Genomic DNA, 23,042 nt, shown 5'->3' on the forward strand with positions numbered 1-23,042 from the left:
TATACTGTACAATTTTTCAATACCTGTCTATATTCACAGCACATCATTGATCTCATGACCACTTCCACAGGGTCAGCCTGCTCTAATCTCACCCCTCTCACCCTCTGGCCATAACTCTTTTTAATCTCTCCCTGCTCCCTGTTAGGATTTACACATTGTCAGCACAGATGAAAAGCAGGTATTTGCCGCAGTGCAAGAGTGGAACCAGAATGACACCTATAACCTCTACCTGTCTGACACAAGAGGCATCTACTTTACCTTGGCCATGGAAAATGTCAAGACCACTAAAGGCATAGGAGGGAACCAGATGCTGGATTTGTATGAGGTACGCTCCTAAGGAAATCATAAACCATCTGCACCTGACCTTTCAAATTACTGGAAAGGGTGCACAACTGTAGTTTGTCATACAACCATTTACCTTTGCTGTTGCTAAAGTTAAATTATCCCTTCATAGGACCCACCAATTTTACACATCCGCATTTGCTTAGTGATCAATGTCAGTGAGTCAAAAAAATGTTTTTGTTTCAACTAGCAGACTGATTTCCCACTATTCTAAATTCCAATTCATACCAGTCATGGTTCAGTACTTTATATATCAATACGTAATGGATCATTGGTTTTCTTGATTACGGTAATCTGTTCCAAGTAATCCATTTCAGAATCCTAGAAATATTTTAAAACACATTTAATAGAGACACACACACGCACACACACCCCATCACACACATGCACACGTTCGGTGTCCCAGCATGCAAGTAGGCCACCTCGTCCTTCTTCGCAGCTGTCCTAGAGTGCCCTAACGCCCCCCAAACCTCCCCCCCCCCTGCGGTCACTTGGCTTCGCCAGTGCCACTCTGTGTGGTGCTAGGGAAGATTCTGCTCCCGGATGCTGTGGCTCTTCGGGTGCTCCTTCTCCACGTCCTATTCCACTCTCTTTTGCCTTGTTAAAAACATGCCGTCCATCAGACGTTTATCAGCGGCCCTCTCCCAGCCTCATCTCACAGCATCGAAGGTTTCACTCGGTTGATAGACTTAAACACTTGGTTTGAACCCACTTGCGGTCATCTTGACCTCTTTATTGATCATTGTAATCTCCTCTGAAATGACTGTTCTTTATTCTTTATTTATTCAGTTCCACTATACTCTCTGGGCAGCTCGGTTTTACCTGATAACATACAGTACAGTACACTGTCCTCTCAGCTGTCAGCTGAGCCCTGTTTTCATCTCACACATCCCGTATCTGCGCCCCTCCGACTCCTATCTCACTCACAACTATTATATGTATGTACTATATGGCAACAATCATCCCATGACATCCACCCAAAGGCCATCATTTTCATTAAAGTGTACCTCCGGCGGCCCATTTCTAAGTATTGATGGAGTAAGGGAGCAATATTGTAAAGTTTGATAAATATCTGGTGTTCCCATTTTTGTGTCGTCTTGTATTTGCCAAATTAATCCCCCTGATTGATTTTCATTTTTGCCGCCATGTTTGAACGGATGTTGACGGTTGTTGACTAGGCCGTCCCTTGCACTATTGAGTGATTCGCCAGATTGCTGGCCTATGGATGTAAATCTGTCTTTTCTGATTTTTTTTTCCTCGTTAGATGACATTAATAAGCCGTCATAGAAAGACAACGATGCTTCCTCATCCGACAGCGAGACGGCACCGGATCCACCGGTTAGATCGCCGTGAACAAGGCATCCTGACTCGCATATTTATGTATTAATTTATTTATTTAAACGGAAAGGATGTAACCTTACCCACATCAGAGACAGACTCCCGCCTTTGCTTAATGACTGAGATTTGTGAGAATCTGACCTATAATATGCCACCTTGAATTGGTAAGGCAGCGGGCCAAGAATAGGGTGACCATATGTCCCGATTTACATGGGACTGTCCCGCATTTTAATGATTTTTGATGCGTCCCGCAAATTGACTCGCTGTCCCGCATGTCCGATCGACAGGTACCAATTTTCAAACGTGCGTCTAAAATCTTGTTTTTCATTGAATGCCTGTGTGAGGAGAGCAGACAATACACAGTGGAGGATATTATGGGTTCGAGTCGCAAGCTGTGTGTGTGTGGGGTGGGGGGTTTGGGGAGGGGGGGGGATATAGTGATCGGGCAGGTGTGGCTTGTCTGTGTGCGGGACTGTGAGAGGCAGGGTTATGCTGTCAATCAAACAGCGGGGCACACATGCAGGGAGGTGAGTCGATGTTTAAAGATACACCCACCACAATCAAACAGCGAATCACACGGCGATTGCAAGCATTTTAGTTCCAGAAATTTGTGATGAATTAATGAAAATGGAGGACTCTAAGGAAAGTAAGAAAACCGCAAAGAAAAGGAAATGCAGTTGCAATTATCTGTGGGTCAAGACAGTGAAAGACGAGTCAGATAAAGCTTTCTGTCAGAGTGTCTCCTCTCCTCTGTTAAAAGTGGAGGTGAATATAATGTTAAACGCCACAAACAATGCGTGACTCACAAAAAACTCAAAAAGAGGCTTCACGTTCTGTGGATACATTCCTATACTAAAACCACAACACGATTCGATCATAGACAACGTAACAGCTGCTGAAGTAATTAGGCTTTACCACACTGTTCAACACTCCCAGTCGTACAGGTCAGAGGATTGTGGTAATATAATAAGCTCCCGTCAGTTATATTTCCAGACTCAAGTCTGATATTGCAAAGCAAATGGCATGTGGTTGTACAAAAACTGCATCCATAGTTACTGATGTTCTTGCATCTGCTAGTGTGGCGAGTTGTCTGAGAGAGCTAAAAACACCAGTGGTTCAACCCCCAAGTGACAAAAAAAGCCAAAATTTGCTACTATTCTTGTATTTCACTCACTGCAAGGTGCTTTCTGTGGTTCTGAATGAATGTGCATGGCTGGGGTGGACCAGGGCTGCTGTTGTTGTTATGGAGAAAATTGAAAGACTTGAGTTGTGATGGACATAACCTAAAGTGTGTCATCAGTGCTTTCCTTGCTTCTGGAAGTGCATAGTGCTGCTATAGTGGACACTAGGGCTGCTCAATTAAGCGATTTTGAACCATAACCAAATTTTGTGGATAAAACGATGTTAAAAACGTTCAAATCGGCACATTTTTGGTGTATCTAAGCCACCAAAGTTTCCTCCGCATTCCCGCTTCCTCCCACGAGCGCGCAGTCCGTAAAAACTACAACACCATCCATGGCTACCGGCGATTCTGCTACAGGTAAGTGAACGTTTAATAAATCGGGCAAATATAGATCTGTAGTGTAGTGTGTGCCCCGCATGTACAATACAACCCATGGGCAAGTTACTCAATGTCTGAAAGTTGTCCCTTTTTTTTCTCCTCTACAACGGACCTCTTGTCCAGCCGGACTATGCATCTATACTTAAGCTTGACAGTGCATTGTATTATTGATTGACAGTTTTGCACTAATCATTGATTTATGTTTAAGTAAGACCAGGGAGAAAGGTGAAAGGCTAGTCACAAGCTGGTTGGCAAAATGACTTGCTGACAGACTGTTTGGTTTACAGACTTGACTGTCTACCTTCTCTAATGTTGATGATTTCGTGTCAGATGGTATATGCACTTTCTTCTTTCATTAAAGGTTTAATTAAGAACAGATCTGAAATCTATTGTGTAAGTAAAATGCTGTTAATCACAACGGATTGTTCTGTGTGGATTGACTGCCGTTTTGCGTTCAAGAAAGAAAAAATACGTTTAAATAAAAGACATTCAAAATACTTAGCTCAGCTGAGAGAAAATAATCGGGATTTTCTTATGAGGCAAAATCGAACAGCCCTAGTGGACATGTTTGTTTACAACTGGATTTATTGAACTTATTGGTATCTCCTGACTAATTTTGATTTATACTTCTTGTTTTGTTTTTGTTTCATGCTGTGGCTGTTTAATTTGAATTGCAGTAGTTGTTGTAGCCTAGTTTTGTAAGGATTGTTTTTGTTACTGTAATACATTGATACTGCACTTTATGCTCTACATGTTGACTTGAGATTTGACTTGGTTCGATTGTGTGAGTGTGACTATTGTTAAAGTTCATATAGCTCAAGATGTGATGAGACCCTTTAATTTATTTCAATAATTTTGAACATAATTGAGCTCTTTTAAACAATCAAGCAGATTTCATTTATCTGACCATGTCTAATTGTTATTACATTATGTATGAAGTGAAAACATTGCGTGACCATATAACAAAGCACTGCAAGACCATCACCCAGGCAGGCCCATGACATTGTCTACTTGAAGAAAACAATATGCTCCTGTGTGTGTTTTCCTGTTGCTATTCTCTGTTCTGTAGCTGTGGTTCTCCACTTGCCATACAGTACAAAGGTTATGCTTAATGAGGCTCACTCCCATGTCTTCTGGACTTTTAATGACTGTTTTAGTTTGCGAGATATTTACTTGTATGTCTTCAAATGATCATTTACTGACATATAGAAGTATTCCTTATCTTTTTCACAACCCAAGGTTCACCTGTTTTATCACTTGACACTGTCTAGTTTGACAGAGAAAGTAAGGTCATACATTGGCCAGCATCATTGTTAGCAGAGAGTCCATTACTTATCATCCTCATAATGTGCATTTGTGTGTATAAATGTTTGTGTATCTAAAGTTGTAGTGAATAGTGAGTTGTAGCGTTCTTTTGTGAAGAAGTAAATACAGGCCACGGACCCATGACATTTATGGCTGCTCGGACTTGGTAAACTACCTTTACACACTGTGGTCAGGACTCAGCTTCAATCAGACTTCCGTTTCCTCTACATCTTAGAAGTTATGACTCTTCTTTAAGGACCCAGATTTGCTGTTTAGCTTTTAAAAATGATTTGAGGAAAATTCTGATTTCCACCCTGGTAATGGCATAAATAGCAAGTAAATGCAACAGTTTAATCGCAAATCAACTTTTGACTAGATTGTAGTGTGTCTGTTTGTGTTTGCATCTTCCTCTCAACTCTTGTCAGCATGTAAACTTTAATTTAGTAAATGCTAGAGGTGGCAATAAGCCACATATTGTATGTGCAAGTCATAATAAGTAAGGCTGAGGTCTAGTATGAACCAATTTTTTTTCAAAATCTTATAAAATGTTTTATCGGTGACATACCTCACACATGAAGACAGAAAATCAGACATTTGACAGTTTTGGTCCTATTGTGTGTGGTATACTTTGATCATCTCAACACAGAGCACCACGTATATTAAGATTCTGTCCCACCATCTAGCTCGAATACAGTTTCCAGAGGCAGAAACCTTGCGTGATCACATGTGATATCTCCAAAACGAAGAACAGAAACTCCCGGATATGCCGATGTTACTGAATTGTTTCTGAAAAGTATCACAACGTTGAAAAATTAAGAAAGTGATAAAAAAAAAGACTTTCTTTAGAAAATACCTCTTTCCATCTGAGAACCCACTTTTATCCCAAAGCAAAACACATCCGGTAGGACATATTTTTCTTTATTTGGCGCCGCTTGATCGTACGTCAGCGCATTTCTTTGACTGGCTACATTCCGTTCCCATCACAGTCCACAACTCGAGAGTAGTCGGATTTCCCCACACACAAAAGCTTTTGTTCGTAAATATTGAACATGTTTAATATTTAAGATTGTCACTCCGATCCATTTCACGCCATGTTATCAGTACAGATCCACTCTTAACACACCTCAGACCAAAGGATAATCTTATAGGACAATCTTATAAGACATGGTGTGGGGCGAAATTGTTGCTTGGCAGCTCCCAAAACATCTGTGATCTGGACTTTTCTCCCGGAAGAAAAATACGCTTGGATGCTAGTGTACCTATCAGCTCCTCACCCCTCAGTCAAGCCAAGGACCTCTCCACGAATGAGACAATAAGGTTGGTGAAGCAGCTGTGGACGCCTAGAAACACATACACAGCCATGATAATCACCACCTTCGTTAGATTCCCATTTCCCCCCTGATGAAACCTGAGCTGCGGAGCGCTCGAATGGACTGAGCTGTGAGTTAGACTGGTTGCGTCTCGTTCCCCCCCATCCCTTCCATCCTCCCCGTTCAGTATAAAGTATGTAAAGTTTTGAGATTTTTCTTTTAAATGTATGCTGCATATGCTGAGTTTTTTTTTTTTTTATCTTGACTCAAACTATCATCCCCAAGGAAAATAGTTCGAGCCACAATTCTTTTTCCTCCTCCTCAGTGTTGTTCTTTCTCAAGTGTTGTCACGTGAGGCCAATTCACTGATGAGCTTCATCAGGCAGCAATGCACATAAATCTGTGACAATGCAACACTTGGAAAACCATTTTTTACGTGTTTGGGAGACGCAGGGGATGATGGTGGGAGCCGGGAGTCAGACAAACAGAGAGACAGGGGTCGCACTGCAGAGGGGGCTGTATTTACGGCATTTGTTACCTACGCTAATTAAACTCAACTCCAGATGCTTATTTTCACTCTACTATCTACTTTATCATCGATACAGTGATCCCTCGCTAGTTCGCGCTTCAACTTTCGCACCCTCAGTGCATTGCGGATTTTTCAGAAGCATTCATAAATTAAAAATGAAACAACACAGCCATATCAGGAGCTATATTGCAGAAAGACGCATTGTTTCAAAGATATGAGTTGACTTCGGAGGCTTTGTACATACCCGCAGGCACTCATAAAAGGCGGTGACTGGTTCCCAGCGCGAGATCGACCAATGAGAGCACAAGTGGATAAAATTTTTCCACACACTGTACTGTACGTGAGCTGACACGGTGCGCGTCATCGCAGCCTCTCGCTTAGTCTCGTCCACTATTCAAATGTGCCATTGATTTAGTCAGAGTCAAGCCAGATATTTTCTCCTCCATATTTGTAATGACTCTAATAAAGTTGAGTAAAAATCGAATAATACAGTAGAACAGCTGTGTTAATAATTTGTGAGCGCAGCGCGCTCCCGGCCGGCCAGCGGCACGGACGACTTAAGACATTGCCAAATAAAGTGTGAAAGCGTTTGTTACTTCTGTCCCCCCATTAACAGCGATGAATGAGGGATCACTGTATTTGCTCCTACACAGCAGCATACTGCTACGCTCACACGCTTCAGTGTTTGTAACTCACAGCACAGCACACTCCAACTGTGCTGTCCGCGCTACACGTGACTATGTGCAGCTAGACAGCCAGCGAACTAATAAAGAAAACCCCGTACACAAGGCGTACTTTTCTTGCTTTAAAGGAGTTGTCTTGTCATTTACAGACAACAAACTGTAAGGTTTATATATTTATATAGTAACTGCAACAAAGAAAAAAAAACAAAGATAAGATATAATAATTAAATAAACATAGATGGCTCACAGTGCAGGTCTAAACATGAGCAATCAGTGCTTGATTAACATTTCCATACACCTGTGCTCAAATGTACACATTTGACCTCAAATAATATGAACATATAAATACTTACAAAGACGAAAGTCTTCCAAGGCTTAAGAGTTTTGGAGTTCATTCACCAACTACGACGAGAGGTGACAACAATTTATCTTCAAGAGGTGAAAATGTCAAAGATCTGCTATCGACAACAGATGGGCTTATATCAATAAAGGCAAAAACGATCCACCAAACTCTTACTCTCACATTTTTTTAAAATCAAAGTTTTAACAGCTTGCACTATGAATTTGACAATAATAAACCAACTTATTTATAAGCAAATATGAACTTATTTAAAACCTTTAACACAAGCAGATGAAATATGAATGTATCTTCAAAAGACATGACACCAACCACAAGTGGCTGAATGTTCAATACGAGGGCAGACTCGGACAATTTCATTGGTCCACTGTGACTGGTTCAGTAATTTCATTGGTCAGATGTGATGAGACTATGGGCAAATTTATTGATGGCTTGGTAAATAAACGGTGTCACATTTGAATCCGCAGGGTTCAATAGCATGGGGGAAAAAGTAGTGCCTTAAATTCCGGAATATATGGTAGGTCATCTGCCCGGTGACAGACATGGCAAATATTTTGACACTTTAAAAATCATGCTGGGCCTCCACAGAAATCACGGCCCGTCATGTTTGCCCATCACATCCCCCCTCATTGTCTCATGACCATCCCTTTTGTGTTCACAGTGTGCTGAAATGGGTCTGCCAGGAATATAGTTTAAAGATATCCTCACTCAAGTGACTGACAGGTGGGGTCGGACAAAAAAGTAAAGACCCTCATTAGCCACATTCATCTTGCATGTTGTGTGTCTCCGACAATGTCAAATATGGTGCCTATTAGTGCCATTTACACACTTGTACCTTTCAAAGGAGTTAAAGACCGAAATGAGAACTGAAACCCTTCAATATGTTAACCTTTTGGAGATGCTCTTTCCTTTTATTCTTAGATCATGTTTAGGAACTGTTGAAGGTTATGTCTCACCTCAGAGTAACAACGACTAGGGTGTCTCAACAAGAATTTAGATGTGTGTCTATGTTTATGTGTAGGCCTTCCTCCTTGTGAGGCCTCAATCTCCAATATGCTTCTTCCATGCAAGAAAAAATGCTTTTGCTGATGAATGTATCAGCCCACCTGATACCTCTAACATCAGTTGTCAAACTTAAACATCAATACATTTGATACTTCAGTCATTTGAGGCACTGTATTTGCCCAAAGGAAAACAGTAAGGATATTGATTAGCAGACGCACACAAGGAGCACTGCGACACATTCTCTGCACAACAAACGAAAGAAAGTACTGTATAATACAACAGTTACATATTGACATGTTGCTGCAAAATCTAACAGTGGCGTACAAAATGTATTTGCGGCAGCTCGCTCGCCACAGATAAATGTATGCGTTTGAAACACCGCGACTGTAATGTTCCAATTCATGGATCTGATCAATGACATGTCAAATTATCACATTACAGTTGGTCACAAAATTAACTACTGTATTTTCTGGACTATAAGCCGCATCTTTATAAAAGCCCCACCCACTTTATTTTAGAAAAAAAAATAATGAAAAAAACGCACCTATGTTGAAAAAATTCATATTTACTGCATTTACAGAATGATTTTGAACTGTAAATGTACATGTACCTGAATATATTTGTTCCTAACAGTGACTTTTAACATGGCAGCAACTTTGCTGATTAAAACGGAACAGATTTAAGAAAACAGTATTTATTTCTCCTGTGTTTGAAATCACAAGTCACTTTAATCATCTTCACTGAAACCCATGAAGTGGTCTTCAATGTTGAAAAATTAGATATTTACTTCATTTACAGAACGATTTTGAACTATAAATCTACATACATGTATGTACCTGAACAGTGCTCGCTGCCACTCCAGTTTGTCAGTTAACGTCTACCTTGTATTGCTCTATTTCCATATACCACCTAATGCATACCCTAGTGCATAGCGCCCTCGCCTGTTGAACTCCCCCACCTGCAGTCACACCCAATTAAAACCCCTTAAAGTGAGGACGGCTCACTGAGTCATACGTCATCTGTCAAAACAAATCATTGATGCACGTCGTCAGCTGAGTACATGTGTGAACATGTTACATATCTTTTAAAATCTGAGTTTCTGGAGATTTGAATTGTGCCCAACATTTTACAATGCAATCATATCTGCAGGCTGAGTGAGCATTTATGTTAGACAATTGTAGATCTAAAAACAAAATAACGACTCACCATAACAACGTCACAAATGTACGAAAATGTCCAACTCCCATCAAACATGGTCCCATTACGTCGACAAGGTTCCAGTCAAATTATTACGGTAAAATAGCAAGCCCATGCCAAGCTTTACATCCATAAAATCCATAAAAAAGAACTACACCATAGTAGCTTAAAAAAAAAGCATAGCAGGCTTTTTTTCCACAAGTATTCACAATGGATGCACAGGTCACCCAAATGGAACATTTGGGGTTTGCCTGTACCTTTCCTTAGGAAAACATGTGTAAAATGCTCATTTTTTTGTAGGATTATTGACAAATTTGAACTGGAACTTGGGGAGACCTCAAGCTTTGATCCTGTAGTGTTTTCAAGCCCTAATCAACATTCTAAATTCATTTTCAAGGCAGGTTCTGTTAAAAGAAATTAGACGAACATAAGATTCACCTTTCTTTTCTGTTTTCAAACATCCATAGTTCAGTGACAGGAGCACTTACACAGATTCTGACTGTTTGGGAGAAAAAAATCAAAACGTGATCTTAAAAAAAAAGAGACCAAAACTATGCTGATACTCCAAATGGTTCAAAAAAAGCTACAAATTTACTTTGGGTGCACCTTTTTTAGGCGTTTTTGGCAAAAGTTCAGCTTAAGGTTTTTTTTAATGGCAATTGTACTGCATTGTACTGCAGTATTCCAGAGCATCCCTAGCAGTGGAAGAAAAATGAGTAGTAGCCTCACTGGACCATAAGGCGCATGGTTCAAAACCTAGGAAAAAAAGTAGCAGCTTATAGTCCGGAAAATACGGTAATCAGCTGAGCAGATCCAACGTAACCTATCAGATCAGTGGAAAGTCATGTGACCAAAAACTCTTATGAACTCATCTGACAAGCAAGAAAACCTTTCCAACAGTATCACAAGAATGAGGCTCAAGTTAAATGTGTTGTTGTGTCTGGCCATTAGGTATCAGGCATTCGAGGCATGTTGATTGCCAACAAACGACAAGACAACCAGGTAAAGACCTTCATCACCTACAACAAAGGCAGAAATTGGAGACTCCTGCAAGCCCCGGCAACTGACCTAGATGGAAATGAAATTCACTGCATTCTGGTAAGACAGTGACCCCGATGCTTCTGTTTAAAAGCAAACGTAAAGAATGGCAAATGCATTTATGCCACCAAGCACAAAGTGCAAAGTTTTTTTGTTTTTTGTCTTTTAATTACAGCTGGAGAAATTTTTGGGGGGTGGGAATATATGCTTACCTCACGATTCGATTCCGATTCAGAGACCAATGATTCGATTCCGATTCCGATGCATCACTACATTGGCTTGCATTTCACAGTCCGTGCAAAACACTGGTACCTTTTTAAAAACAAAAAACTATGATTTATATTTCACACTTTGACCTCGCTGCGCTCGTATGAGGTTTTGCTTACGCCATCTTCGCGTATTAGCTTAGCCTAGCATAGACATCTGAAGTACAAACACAATCACTTGTGCATGCTTTTGATTCTTTATTTAAACTTTAAATACCGATTATTAATACCCATGAATCGATTCACAATCTTTTTAATACAGCGAACGATTGAAATCGAAAAACGACTATCGTTCCCACCCCTAATATATATTTACAGGCAGTCCTCGTATTACGACGTACGCGACCTACAACGTTTCAAATTTACGACGCCCGTGCCTCCTCCTCCATTTTGTCCCCAGCACCATAGTGACTACGTTTACATACAGTCAATATTCATGTTAAAGTCAAAATTCCGATTTCGGAAACATTTTGAATATCCTGTTGGCATTATTGAGCGGACAGAGTTGCTCCGGCATTTGAATAACCCACTGTGTATGGCGCCACATGGCGTCATGACTGAAATGGACGTCATTTCTGCTTGTTATTTTCAACTGTCAATGAAATACAATAGTCATGTCACTCATCACATGAATGAAGCAGCCGGTTTCTTCCTCGCTCCAAAAGTGCGATTTTGTGCTGCGTCACTGAGCTTGTTTACCTCTGCTTATGTATTTGCGGTGGTTGCGCGCCGAACAATGCACCTCCGAATACAAGCACTTCCTGTACTACAAAGACCAGCATTTCTTGCAGTTGAGCAATGAGCATGCGTGTGTCAATTGTGTCTATTTGCCTTCTGCGCCTCTCCACCTTCTCCAGCCACTTCTCAGCAGTAATGCTAAGTAAAACCGCTTGCTGTCTTTCAAGCTGCAATGCTAATGGTCAAATGCTAATTTGATGCATGTATGTATGTATAATTTGTTCAGGGGCGGCACGGTGGTCGATTGGTTAGCACGTCCGCCTCAGAGTTCAGAGGTCGTGCGTTCGATCCCGGCTTCGGCCTCCCTGTGTGGAGTTTGCATGTTCTCCCCGTGCCTGCGTGGGTTTCCTCCGGGTACTCCGGTTTCCTCCCACGTTCCAAAAACATGCATGGTAAGTTGATTGGACTCTCTAAATTGCCCCTAGGTGTGATTGTGAGTGTGGATGTTTGTCTCTGTGTGCCCTGGGATTGGCTGCCAACCAATTCCGGGTGTCCCCCGCCTACTGCCCGAAGACAGCTGGGATAGGCTCCAGCACACCTGTGACCCTTGTGAGGATAAGCGGTATCGATCATGGATTAATGGATAATTTGTTCAACCATTAGCATTGCAGCGTGAAAGACAGCAAGCTGCTAGATAATATATCGCTGGTGGCGGGCCAAAACCTCATAAATCACATTTGAGTGAATTTCATCTTTCAAAAATCTGTATTGGTCAGTCAACACGTGTGGGTGTTATTTTACGAATCATTGACCAATCTAAAGTGTTTCTCTCAAATGTACACCTTTTAGTTGGTGAGAAACAAAATTAGAAATGATTTGTGGTAAATATTAGCTAGCCAACATAAACTGTCAGATATGTGTAACTGATTTCAAAAACAGGTCAAAGTGGTCAACTCACAGGTTTACATGGATACATTTTTTCCCGTTCCAATTGAAATGAAAAGATGTCTCTTTGCATGCTCCACTCTATTCATCAGAAGAGCCGATTTACAGCGGTGTTTCACACCCAGATCGATGTAAATAACTTGTGATTTATCAAGATGCAATTCATTCATCTTTTTAGCACAGTATCGCAATTGTTTTAACACTTTTATTCAAGTAGCGGTTTGATAAAAACAAGTTACAAATCACTTCAAACAAGTTCTCCCATCACAGTCGCCATTTTCAAGCACATAAACAATGAAGTCACTACTCATTTACGTCAACACAGAGCATTGGACACTTGTACAGCCCGAAAACACCAAATCCAAGCTGGCTAACAGTATAGCATCAGTGTATTTAGCGGCTAGATCAGGGGATGTTGTTAATATTTGTCATCTGTGGGCATGTGAAGCCCTTTGAGACTTTGTGAAGGGACTACATACACAAGTTATGTCATAAATAGCGATGCAAAGCCACTTATTTCGAGCCTTGTTTTTATATACAGTATGTTATTATATACAGTATGTATATATATATATATATATATATATATATATATATATATATATATATATATATATATATATATATATACAGTATACAGTATGTATATACATACATATATACACATACATACATATATATACATACATACATACATACATACATACATACATACATACATACATACATATATATATATATATATACACACACACACACACACACACACACACACACACACACACACACACACACACGTTGGACCAAAATAAGTCACAAATGCCAGGTTTCTTCAACCATTAGCATTGCATCGTGAAAGAGAAAGTCATTTTCACTTTAGATTGGTCAATAATGTGTAAAAGTAACACCCACACGTGTGGACTGACCTATTGTATAGATTTGTGAAAAAATATGAAATTCACCAAAATGTGACTTATGAGGACACTAGCGATAGATAGATAGATAGATAGATAGATAGATAGATAGATAGATAGATAGATAGATAGATAGATAGATAGATAGATAGATAGATAGATAGATAGATAGATAGATAGATAGATAGATAGATAGATAGATAGATGGATAGATGGATAGATGGATGGATGGATGGATGGATGGATGGATGGATGGATGGATGGATGGATGGATGGATGGATGGATGGATGGATGGATGGATGGATGGATGGATGGATGGATGGATGGATGGATGGATGGATGGATGGATGGATGGATGGATGGATGGATGGATGGATGGATGGATGGATGGATGGATAGATAGATAGATAGATAGATAGATAGATAGATAGATAGATAGATAGATAGATAAGCATAAATAAAAATAAATAAATATAAATACAGGAACACAACAAAGCAACAAATGTATTTACTAATTGACCACTTAATGCAGGCAGACTCTGCATTTCAAAGTTAAGCCTTCATTGGTCGTATTTAACAACTTTATTATGTCATCATAAAACCATAGAGACATGCATTTATCAGTGGATATCTGCCATCTAACACCCTTCCTACACTAGGTTACAGTCTAGTCCCGTTGAGATTTGTCACTGTTTCAAATTTATAATCCTGTTTTGGCCTTATTTTCTAGCCTTTTTGTTCACTTCATCTTCAACTACAAACTTCAGAAAACCCCTACTTGTCAGGCGCAATCTCCACGAAGAGGTCTGCACCAGGGATTATTGTTGCCACAGGTAGGACAAAAGTCAATTTAGACTGTAATTTATACAATGACAGAAATTTGTCAAATAGTAATGAAAAAAAACAGAATACCGTATGCATGCATCAAGTGCCCAAATATCGGTTATTTCATGTAATTTGATTTAGATCTGATTTAGCACCATACTCAAGCACTTCCCTCTCAACAGAAAGATCATTGAGCATAAGCAAATGTAGGAAGTAGGAAGAGGGCTATCTTCCTTGAGAAGGGGAAAAAAAAGCGTAGCTGTTTAATCCCATATCGCTGTGAGTGAATGCTTGCGAGTGTTTGAGCATGTAGAGAATGTTGGTTTTTCGTTAGGGTTCTTTAAAGGTTGCAAAGATGATCGTGAGACGTTCACAAACAGTTTTTATGGTCGCCAGAAATTTTGCAAATATTGCCCCCCCGCCCCCCGAAAAAAAAAAGTAATAAATAGAATAGATTTGGAGAGATGCTAGTCTTCCTGACTACTGTCACGGTGTTCTTAAACATCCCAATCGTAAGAGTCTCTCCTTGCATGCTTGTATGTGTTTGATCTGGTTCTTTATAATATAATATATACAGCAAAGTTGACTTTTCCCTTGAGGGATAGTAATTGTGATTTACTTTGCTTGCTGCAACTTTTAAGACATCAGCAAGTGCAAAGACTGCATTATGTTGTCTGAAAGCTGCAGGCATCCATAGGGGAGAACTTGCAGTCTTCTATTATTTACATGAACCGAAAAACAGTTTACAGCTCTGAGAGTGGAGCATGTGGAGCAATATAATCACCTACAGGGTGGGATTGAAAGCTTGCCTTATTATGCTGTCGGCCTTTTGTGGACTATGCTGTGTATGCAGACGCTTGAAAATGATAAAATTGAACGCATTTTTCAAACAATCAATTCAACTTTACTGAAATATATTCATAATAACCCCGATCTCATTATTTAATTGTCTCCTTTCAAAAGTTAGGCTGAGCTTTATTTTTCCAGGGTTGTGGTTATTTTTATGGCAGCACATTGTGCCATGTGGCTAACACATCTGCCTCATAGCCCAACGTTCTGGGTTTGAATCTGTGCTCTGACCTTTCTGTGTGGAGTTTGCATGTTCTCCCCATGCTTGCATGGGTTTTGTCAGGGTACTTCAGTAAGTGTGAATGGTTGTCCGTCTACTCAATGCGTCCCATGGTTGACTGGAAGCTAGTCCGGAATCTGAATAGCATTAGTGCTAGAAAATGGTTTCATGGGTGTGTTTTTTTTTTTTTTGGGGTTCACGAGGCTCTGTGCATGTTGGAAAGCAAAGTGAACAAAAATTTGCTTAGCTAATAATTGTTCCTCGTGCTGGTTGCCATCAAACTAGCTAGAGGTGCTTTCAAGTGAAAAACAGTTGAAAATGATCATGAAAGTAGGTGTATGGGCTTTGCTCCAGTATTTGTCTTAATATTTTAACAATCTCAGAGAGAGAAGGGAGAGTCGGGGGAGCTCATGCCTAGTTTTCATCAGTTTCTTTTTTTCTTTCTTTTCTTAAACTTGCATGATTAGTGGCTATTCTCAGAAGCTTTGATACATTCATCCACTCTAGATACAGCATGGCAGTAAAATACAGAGATACCTATTTTCGGCATGCGCCTGGAATTCAGCCAATCTGAAGGAAATGCTGCCATAGAGGGGCGAGCACTTGCTTTAATCTGTTGTAATGAGGGATGAATGAAAGGCCATTGTATATTAGATGATGATTTATTGAAACTTGAGCCATGCAATGCTTTTCTCATGGAGATAAAAAAAAAATAAAACTGGCAGAATTTTTTTTTTTAAATATAATTTAATAGTATTCCTTAACCCCAAATTATCAATTAGCTCTTTTGTTCTGTCTGCAGGGAATATTGGAGCCGAGCTGTCCTACAACAATGTTGGCATGTATATATCATCTGATGCCGGAAATAGCTGGAGACAGGTGAGAGATTATAATAATCTTACATAATTATTTTTACAGTGAGTTTTTTTTTTGGGGGGGGGGTGGATTGAGGGGCAGGTGTTTGACCTACACGTAATTTGAAAAACTAATAGATATAGTCTAAAGATGGATGTCAATGGACGTGTCTTGTTTTATGTTTATTTTTTTATCACTTTGAGCAATTCTATTTATGGTCATCAATGTTCAGATTTTTGAAGAGGAGCACAATGTTTGGTTTCTGGACAAAGGAGGGGCCCTTGTTGCTGTAAAACAACCTTCTGTGCCAACCAGACACTTAAGGTATGTCCAATTTGATTTATTCACTTTTATTTTCCTTTTCATAGCCACGCAAAGTTAATTAGTTTTTTTTTTTAATATTTTGCCTCACAGTTCAGAAGTTTGGGGTTTCAATCCTTTGGCCATCCTGTGTGTCAGGGTTTGACGTGGACGACCCAAATGCCAAAAATCCCAAACTCAAAGTAACAAAGAAACATTCAGAAACAAAACATAACACTGGGGGGAGTATAAAAAAATAAATTAAAAAAAAACATGACAGCGACAGCAAGGAGTAAACAAACAACTAGGACAGCATGACAATGACTGACCAAAAACTAGCAACTTTAATACAAGCACACTGACGCGACAACGAGAAACATCTGGACAAGAGACACAAGGTAGGAGGGAGCTGATTGGCCAACACTAGGGAGTGGAAGGCACACAGGTGGACACAATAAACATGACGAGACAGACACTGATCAAAACATGAAACTAAAGAAAGCCCAAAACAAACCGAACATTACACAGTGTGGAGATTCCATGTTCTCACCGTGTGTGCATGAGTTTTTTTCTGGGTACTTCGGCTTCCTCCCACGTTCCAAAAACATTTTAGGTTCGCTGAAGACTGTAAATTGTCCTTTAGGTTTAAATTGATATGATCATTTGATAATTGGCCCAGCAAAAGGTTGGCAACCAGTCAAGGATGTACCACACATTTTGGCCAAAGTTAGCTGGGATTGGCTCCAATTTACCCTAATAAGGACTATAAAGTGGCGAGATGTGTGTATGGATGATCAAAAAGCATGATGATGTACTATATGTGACATACACATTGAGTCTTCCCTCAGCTATCTACAGTACATCAGTTGTGGCTCATGCAAGAAAGTAAGTATTGGGCAATCTAATGTGCGTTGTTTTTTTTTCAACCCACTCATCATTAACATTCAGTTGTCTGAGCCCCATTTAGTGTTTTGTCCAATTGGGAGTGTTAGGTCAGTTTTCACCCTAGAAAGACTAATCAAAGTAAAAAAAAAAAACAACAGTTTTTGCCTCATGAAACAACTGAAAAATAAGTGTGATGCTTTTTTTTCTTTTTTTTTAGCTAGCATCCACTTTTTTTGCCAGAAAGAAAAAAGCAACAGCTATCTTTATGTTTATGCCGCCTGCATATTGCTGCGGCACAATTGACTTTAATTGTCGGGTACTCAGTGAGCACTTTTCCAACCCAGAATCACACAATAGACATATATGAGCTATTTGTGTTGTCAGTCTTTTAGCCAAATGAAGCCTGTGGCCTGTGAGAGATTTCTTTCTTTTGTGACTGCATATGAGGTGTGTTCTCTCTCTCTCTCTCTCTCTCTCTCTCTCTCTCTCTCTCTCTCCTCTCTCTCTCTCCTCTCTCTTTCTCTCTCTTCTCTCTCTCTCTCTCTCTCTCTCTCTCTCTCACTCTCTCTCTCTCTCTCTCTCTCTCTCTCTCTCTCAGTGAGCACCTTTTCCCAACCCAGAATCACCACAATAGACATATATGAGCTATTTGTGTAGGTCAGTCTTTAGCCAAATGAAGCCTGTGGCCTGTGAGAGATTTCTTTCTTTTGTGACTGCATATGAGGTGTGTTCTCTCTCCTCTCTCTCTCTCTCTCTCTCTCTCTCTCTCTCTCTCTCTCTCTCTCTCTCTCTCCTCTCTCTCTCTCTCTCTCTCTCTCTCTCTCTCTCTTCTCTCTCTCTCTCTCTCTCTCTCTCTCTCTCTCTCTCTCCCTCTCTCTCTCTCTCCCTCTGTCTCTCCCTCCCCAAATTTGTGGCCTCAGCGGTGTCTCTGCATGTTACACTCAGGTACTCCAACTTGTTCTCACTTCAGCTCCAGTGTTGTGATGCTGTCAAAATCAAGAGTTCATTCCCCAAATGATGAAAGCTTCCCTTACAGGGCCCCCTTTCTTAGCAGTTGCACATGAAAGAGTTCCACTTTGTTGATTTATTTTTAAGTAGATGTTGTAACATCTACCATGAATGTTTTGCTTCTTATGTTTTTTCGGGGGGGGCGTGGGGGGTCAATTAGTTAAATCTTCTACAGCTAATTACACAAACTGAGTCTTGTCTGCTGAGACTAGCGAATGATTGTGATCCCCACTTTAAGCCTCCCTGTGAGCAAGCCAAGCTCCAATAGAGAGTGTTTCTTTTCCGTGCCATTTCTGTTGCTGGGTTTGTGATGGAAATGCGTTTTGACACACATGTACAGGGTCAGCTTTGACGAAGGGAGGCAATGGACCCAACACAGCTTTTCCTCTGTGCCTCTGTTCGTGGATGGCGTTTTGGTCGAAGCTGGGGCAGAGAACCAGATTATGACGTAAGTCTAACAAATTCCCTAACTGCAATCATTACGTTTGAAATGATTCCTTTTTTTTCTGGGTGTGTTGTGATGTTATAAGTTAGACTTTTTTCATATGCGAGGTCATGTGGGTTAGTTTTTGTGGAGCTTCAAGGCTAAACAGAATGAGGGGCTATATGATATTCATAGGCATGTTGACATTTAGTCTTTCAAGACAACATTTTGAAATGTCAGTTTAAGAGTCATTTAGGAAATGCACTTTTAATGGCATCATGGATTCCAATATAAAACAGAAAGTACAACATATTTATATGTGTTTTACCAGATACTTGAGCACATTAACATAAACAATTCAAATGTCAGAACTATTTTTAAATCAATGGTTGGAATCCCTAAATTTAGATGTATTACACTTGATCTTGTTTTTTAGGGAGGTAAATAACTTTACCTGTATTACTTCTGAAATTGTACCGTACATTTTCGTAAAAGTCCAAGACTAACCTAAACTCAGTTTTCAGCATTTGCAGGTACTATAACATGGTAAGTCCATAATCGGGCCTCATTTGTATGATGGCGATAACATGCACATTTCCTTATTATGTGTAACTACCGCAGCAACTGCCACGAGTAACTGTCTGTTTGTTCGTTAAAATAAATCCTGGTCACATTTGGTGCTTTGTTTTGTTTTGAACAGAATACGCAGAGTAATGCATAATTCTGGCACTGATCCAAAACACTATTTGGCCTCTGCAATTGTCCCAGATTGATTGCCACCAATTTTTTTGCTTGTCATATTTATTTCCCATCCTTTTTTTTCACCTTTATTGAACAAGAGTTCCTTTTGTAAGAGTGACCTGGTCAAGAGGAAGCAGCACATGAGCGTCCATAACAATACAAAAACATATAACAACATACATCTCAGATGAAACAATTATTACACAAAAAGGCTTTGGTCTAATTTGACCAATATAGTTTTAAAACAGTTTGGAGGGACCAGCTCTTTGACACGAAGCTCATTTTGCAGCTTATTCCAGTCAGAACGGAAGAATATAGCAAATTGCAAATTGACTTTTTCCTTTGGGGATTATACTATTTTTAAGTAGTTTGTAAATGAACATGTTCCAGTGAGTAAAAGGGCATGACGAGAGAAGAAAGACAGCCACCACGGTAATAAACAAGACAAATGATGAGTAGTGATTTGAACGCTGAGCTGAATCTGAGAGCTCCGTGACTGTACAGTCACTGTGTCCAGTGACTGCAGTGCCTGTACAGATGTGTCCCTGTAAATCGGGGGTGTCAAACTCATTTTTGTTCCAGGCCACATCATAATTATGTTGTCCATCGGAGGGCCGTTACAACTGTGAACCCATAGAAATGTATTATCACATTCATATATTACGTATCATATTATTGTATTGTCACATATACACAACAAATTGATGGATAAGATCAGAAGCCGGTAAATAATTTGTTCAACTATTTTTCAAGATGTTTTAAAGGAGGGATTGGTAACAAATGTTTGCAATATCTCATATGTATCTGCTAAAAGTGAAGACAATTTGAAAGAAACATGTCAAGTTAACACACATGATTTACATTCGCGGGCCACATCAAATGATGCCGTGGGACAGATCTGGAACTCGGGCCTTGAGTTTGACAAGTGTGCTGTAAATAATATCATCATAATCTAAGACTGGAATGTTGTTCCAAATTGTCTTTTGTCTTAACAATATAAACAAGACTTGATTGTAAAAAAGTAACTTTGTCTTACTTTTAACTTCTGAACCAGACTTTGAATATAGAGAATGAAAGTGAGAGAACTGGCAATAATAAAAGTAAGATACAGTATTTGTACTGTACAGTTCTATACCACTTAATCCTCCTGAGGGTCACAGATGGGGTGGAGCATGTTCAAGACAAACAACCGATTGCAGGGCACTCAAACAACCATTCATACTAATTTTCACACATGAGGACAATCCAGAGTCTTCAATTAAGAAGAATGTTTTTGGAATGAGGGAGGAAACCCCGTGTACTGGAAGAAAACCCACGCAAGCACAGCAAAACAGCAGCAGCTGTGCTAACAACTCATCCACTGCGGACACTTTCCTAAATACACATTTTTCAAATGTTAGTTTTCATCAATTAATCACCGATCTTATGTTGCCTTTATAGCAATATTCTTATTTTGCCTTCATGTTAGGGACCAGATGCTGCTTTGTATCTATTAAGATGCCCGCCGTCATGTACTTAAGTGAAATAATGTCATACATGTCGAGCGAGATTGCTTTTTTTTTGTGTAAATACTTAATTTTGACCCACTCACCCAACAATTACATGCCAAGTGTTTTTAAAGTCCCTTTTTTATGCATTGTCCTTCAGATTTTTTGGACACTTCAGCCATCGCTCTGAATGGCAGCTCATCAAGATAGACTATAAATCGATCTTCAGTCGGAAATGTACTGAGGAGGATTACCAAACATGGCACTTGCACAATCAGGTAAGAAAATCAACTTTACTCTCCATGTTGCTGTCCAGGATTCTCATTAAAAGTTGTTGGTTTTTTTTCCCCTGCAGGGTGAGCCATGTGTTATGGGACAAAAACAGATTTACATGAAACGCCGGCCAGGGAACTACTGCATGCTCGGTAAAGACTACTCAAGAATCCTCTCTGCTGAGTCCTGTATTTGCAGAGCCCATGATTTTGAATGGTAAGCTGAACCATAAAAACATGTTATTCATCACACAGCTCACATTTAGGAAGCACTACACTTAAGAGCTCTATTTTTGTGCAAGTGTTAGCTACCAACCTCATTTTTGAGTTAACTCATCCCAAGTGTGTGGGAATTACATGTATCAACACATCCTGCGTAATTGCTACAATGGGTTGAAAGGCCCCAAACATGAGGAAATGCAGAGTTAAATGAGTTTTGTCATTGCTTTTTACAATGAATCAAACTCTGGTTTGATAAATCACATTGTGTGTGCTAAAGTATTACATTTGCATTTACTCCACCCAGTTTTTTTAGCGTTCAAGTAGAAATGTGCAAACTGAACTGCACAGCTCTTTTGCCTGTTTGGCACAAACTTTTAGTTAACATATTTATTGCTGATTAAGGGAGCAATTGGGTAGAAGTCCTGAAATGTGTTAATATATTTGTTGGTGATAAAAGAAGCAATTGGGTAGAAGTCCTGAAATTTTTCTTTTTTCGGTCACCTTTATGATAATTTGTTTGATGTCACGTGAGGATCCGGATTTGGACCCATACGCAGACATGACACAGACGTTGAAGAGTAAAAAGTCTTTATCAACAAAAATACAAAGTAACAACAGAGATCAAGACTGCAAGAGAGTTTGCACGCTCACTCAAATATGGTTTGACGTTCTGACAACATGTCACTGAGTCACTCAAGCTTTGAAACTGTAAGACTTCAGGCCTATATGACATCATAAAGGTTAAAGCATAAAAGGACCATAGCAACTGCATAGCAACTGATACATCATCTAACAACCAGTCATAACATTTGGTGTAGAAATTGATGTTGTCACTTGGCTACATCACAAAAAAAAATGAAGGGATGTAGAATACTTTCTGAGATTACACTTGGTTGCAATCTTAATTTTGTATTATGCATTGATAGATTAAAAAAAAAACTACATAAAACTACAAATAAATAGAAGAGGTTAGAATTTGATGAGCACTAATTAGTCGACTGTTCTGTTCTAGTGCTATCACATTTGTATGTGCACTTATGAAATACTGCACCAATTACTGCAAAATGAATCAAGGAACCGTTTTTTATTGAAGATTAGTAACTGGACTCTGCTTCAAATAGACTAAAATACAAAGTGGGTGGTTAATTCCCATCCTTTTTTCTCAAGATTAACAGGGATCTCTGACCCAGTGTCAGAAAGAAACTTTTCATATCTACACATTTTGTACTGTTCATCATCCAACCAGCAAACCACCAAAGTTAGTTCATCTTTGCATGCCACCCACAAGCTATCGTTCATTTCATAAATATTTTACACGCTCACATGCTACACGGTTTCCAATAATGTGAGAAGTTTTAAATTGTTTTTAACAAAATGCTAATAATGTCTGATGTCCGAGAGTTAAATGTACTGTTTGTTATTGTTCCAATTAAAAGATGGGGAAGGCACTTGGATGTTAATAATTTCAATTTGTATGCAAATCT

At 39.5% G+C, this 23,042-nt stretch overlaps 1 protein-coding gene across 1 annotated transcript in view; it reads left to right on the forward strand.

Moving 5' to 3' along the window:
* Positions 1 to 23,042, forward strand: part of sorcs3a (sortilin related VPS10 domain containing receptor 3a) — a 241,772-nt gene that overhangs the window by 190,178 nt on the left and 28,552 nt on the right. Inside the window, exons 9-16 of the mRNA XM_086033677.1 lie at positions 146 to 325; positions 10,580 to 10,726; positions 14,201 to 14,303; positions 16,167 to 16,243; positions 16,452 to 16,543; positions 18,753 to 18,860; positions 21,225 to 21,342; positions 21,420 to 21,553. Coding sequence (XP_085889803.1) covers positions 146 to 325; positions 10,580 to 10,726; positions 14,201 to 14,303; positions 16,167 to 16,243; positions 16,452 to 16,543; positions 18,753 to 18,860; positions 21,225 to 21,342; positions 21,420 to 21,553 — 959 coding nt within the window. The remainder of the gene's footprint in view (positions 1 to 145; positions 326 to 10,579; positions 10,727 to 14,200; positions 14,304 to 16,166; positions 16,244 to 16,451; positions 16,544 to 18,752; positions 18,861 to 21,224; positions 21,343 to 21,419; positions 21,554 to 23,042) is intronic.

This window comes from Filicampus tigris, chromosome 6 (assembly GCF_054856515.1).
Source record: "Filicampus tigris isolate MCC_2025a chromosome 6, RoL_Ftig_1.0, whole genome shotgun sequence".
Classification (NCBI taxonomy): Eukaryota; Metazoa; Chordata; class Actinopteri; order Syngnathiformes; family Syngnathidae; genus Filicampus; species Filicampus tigris.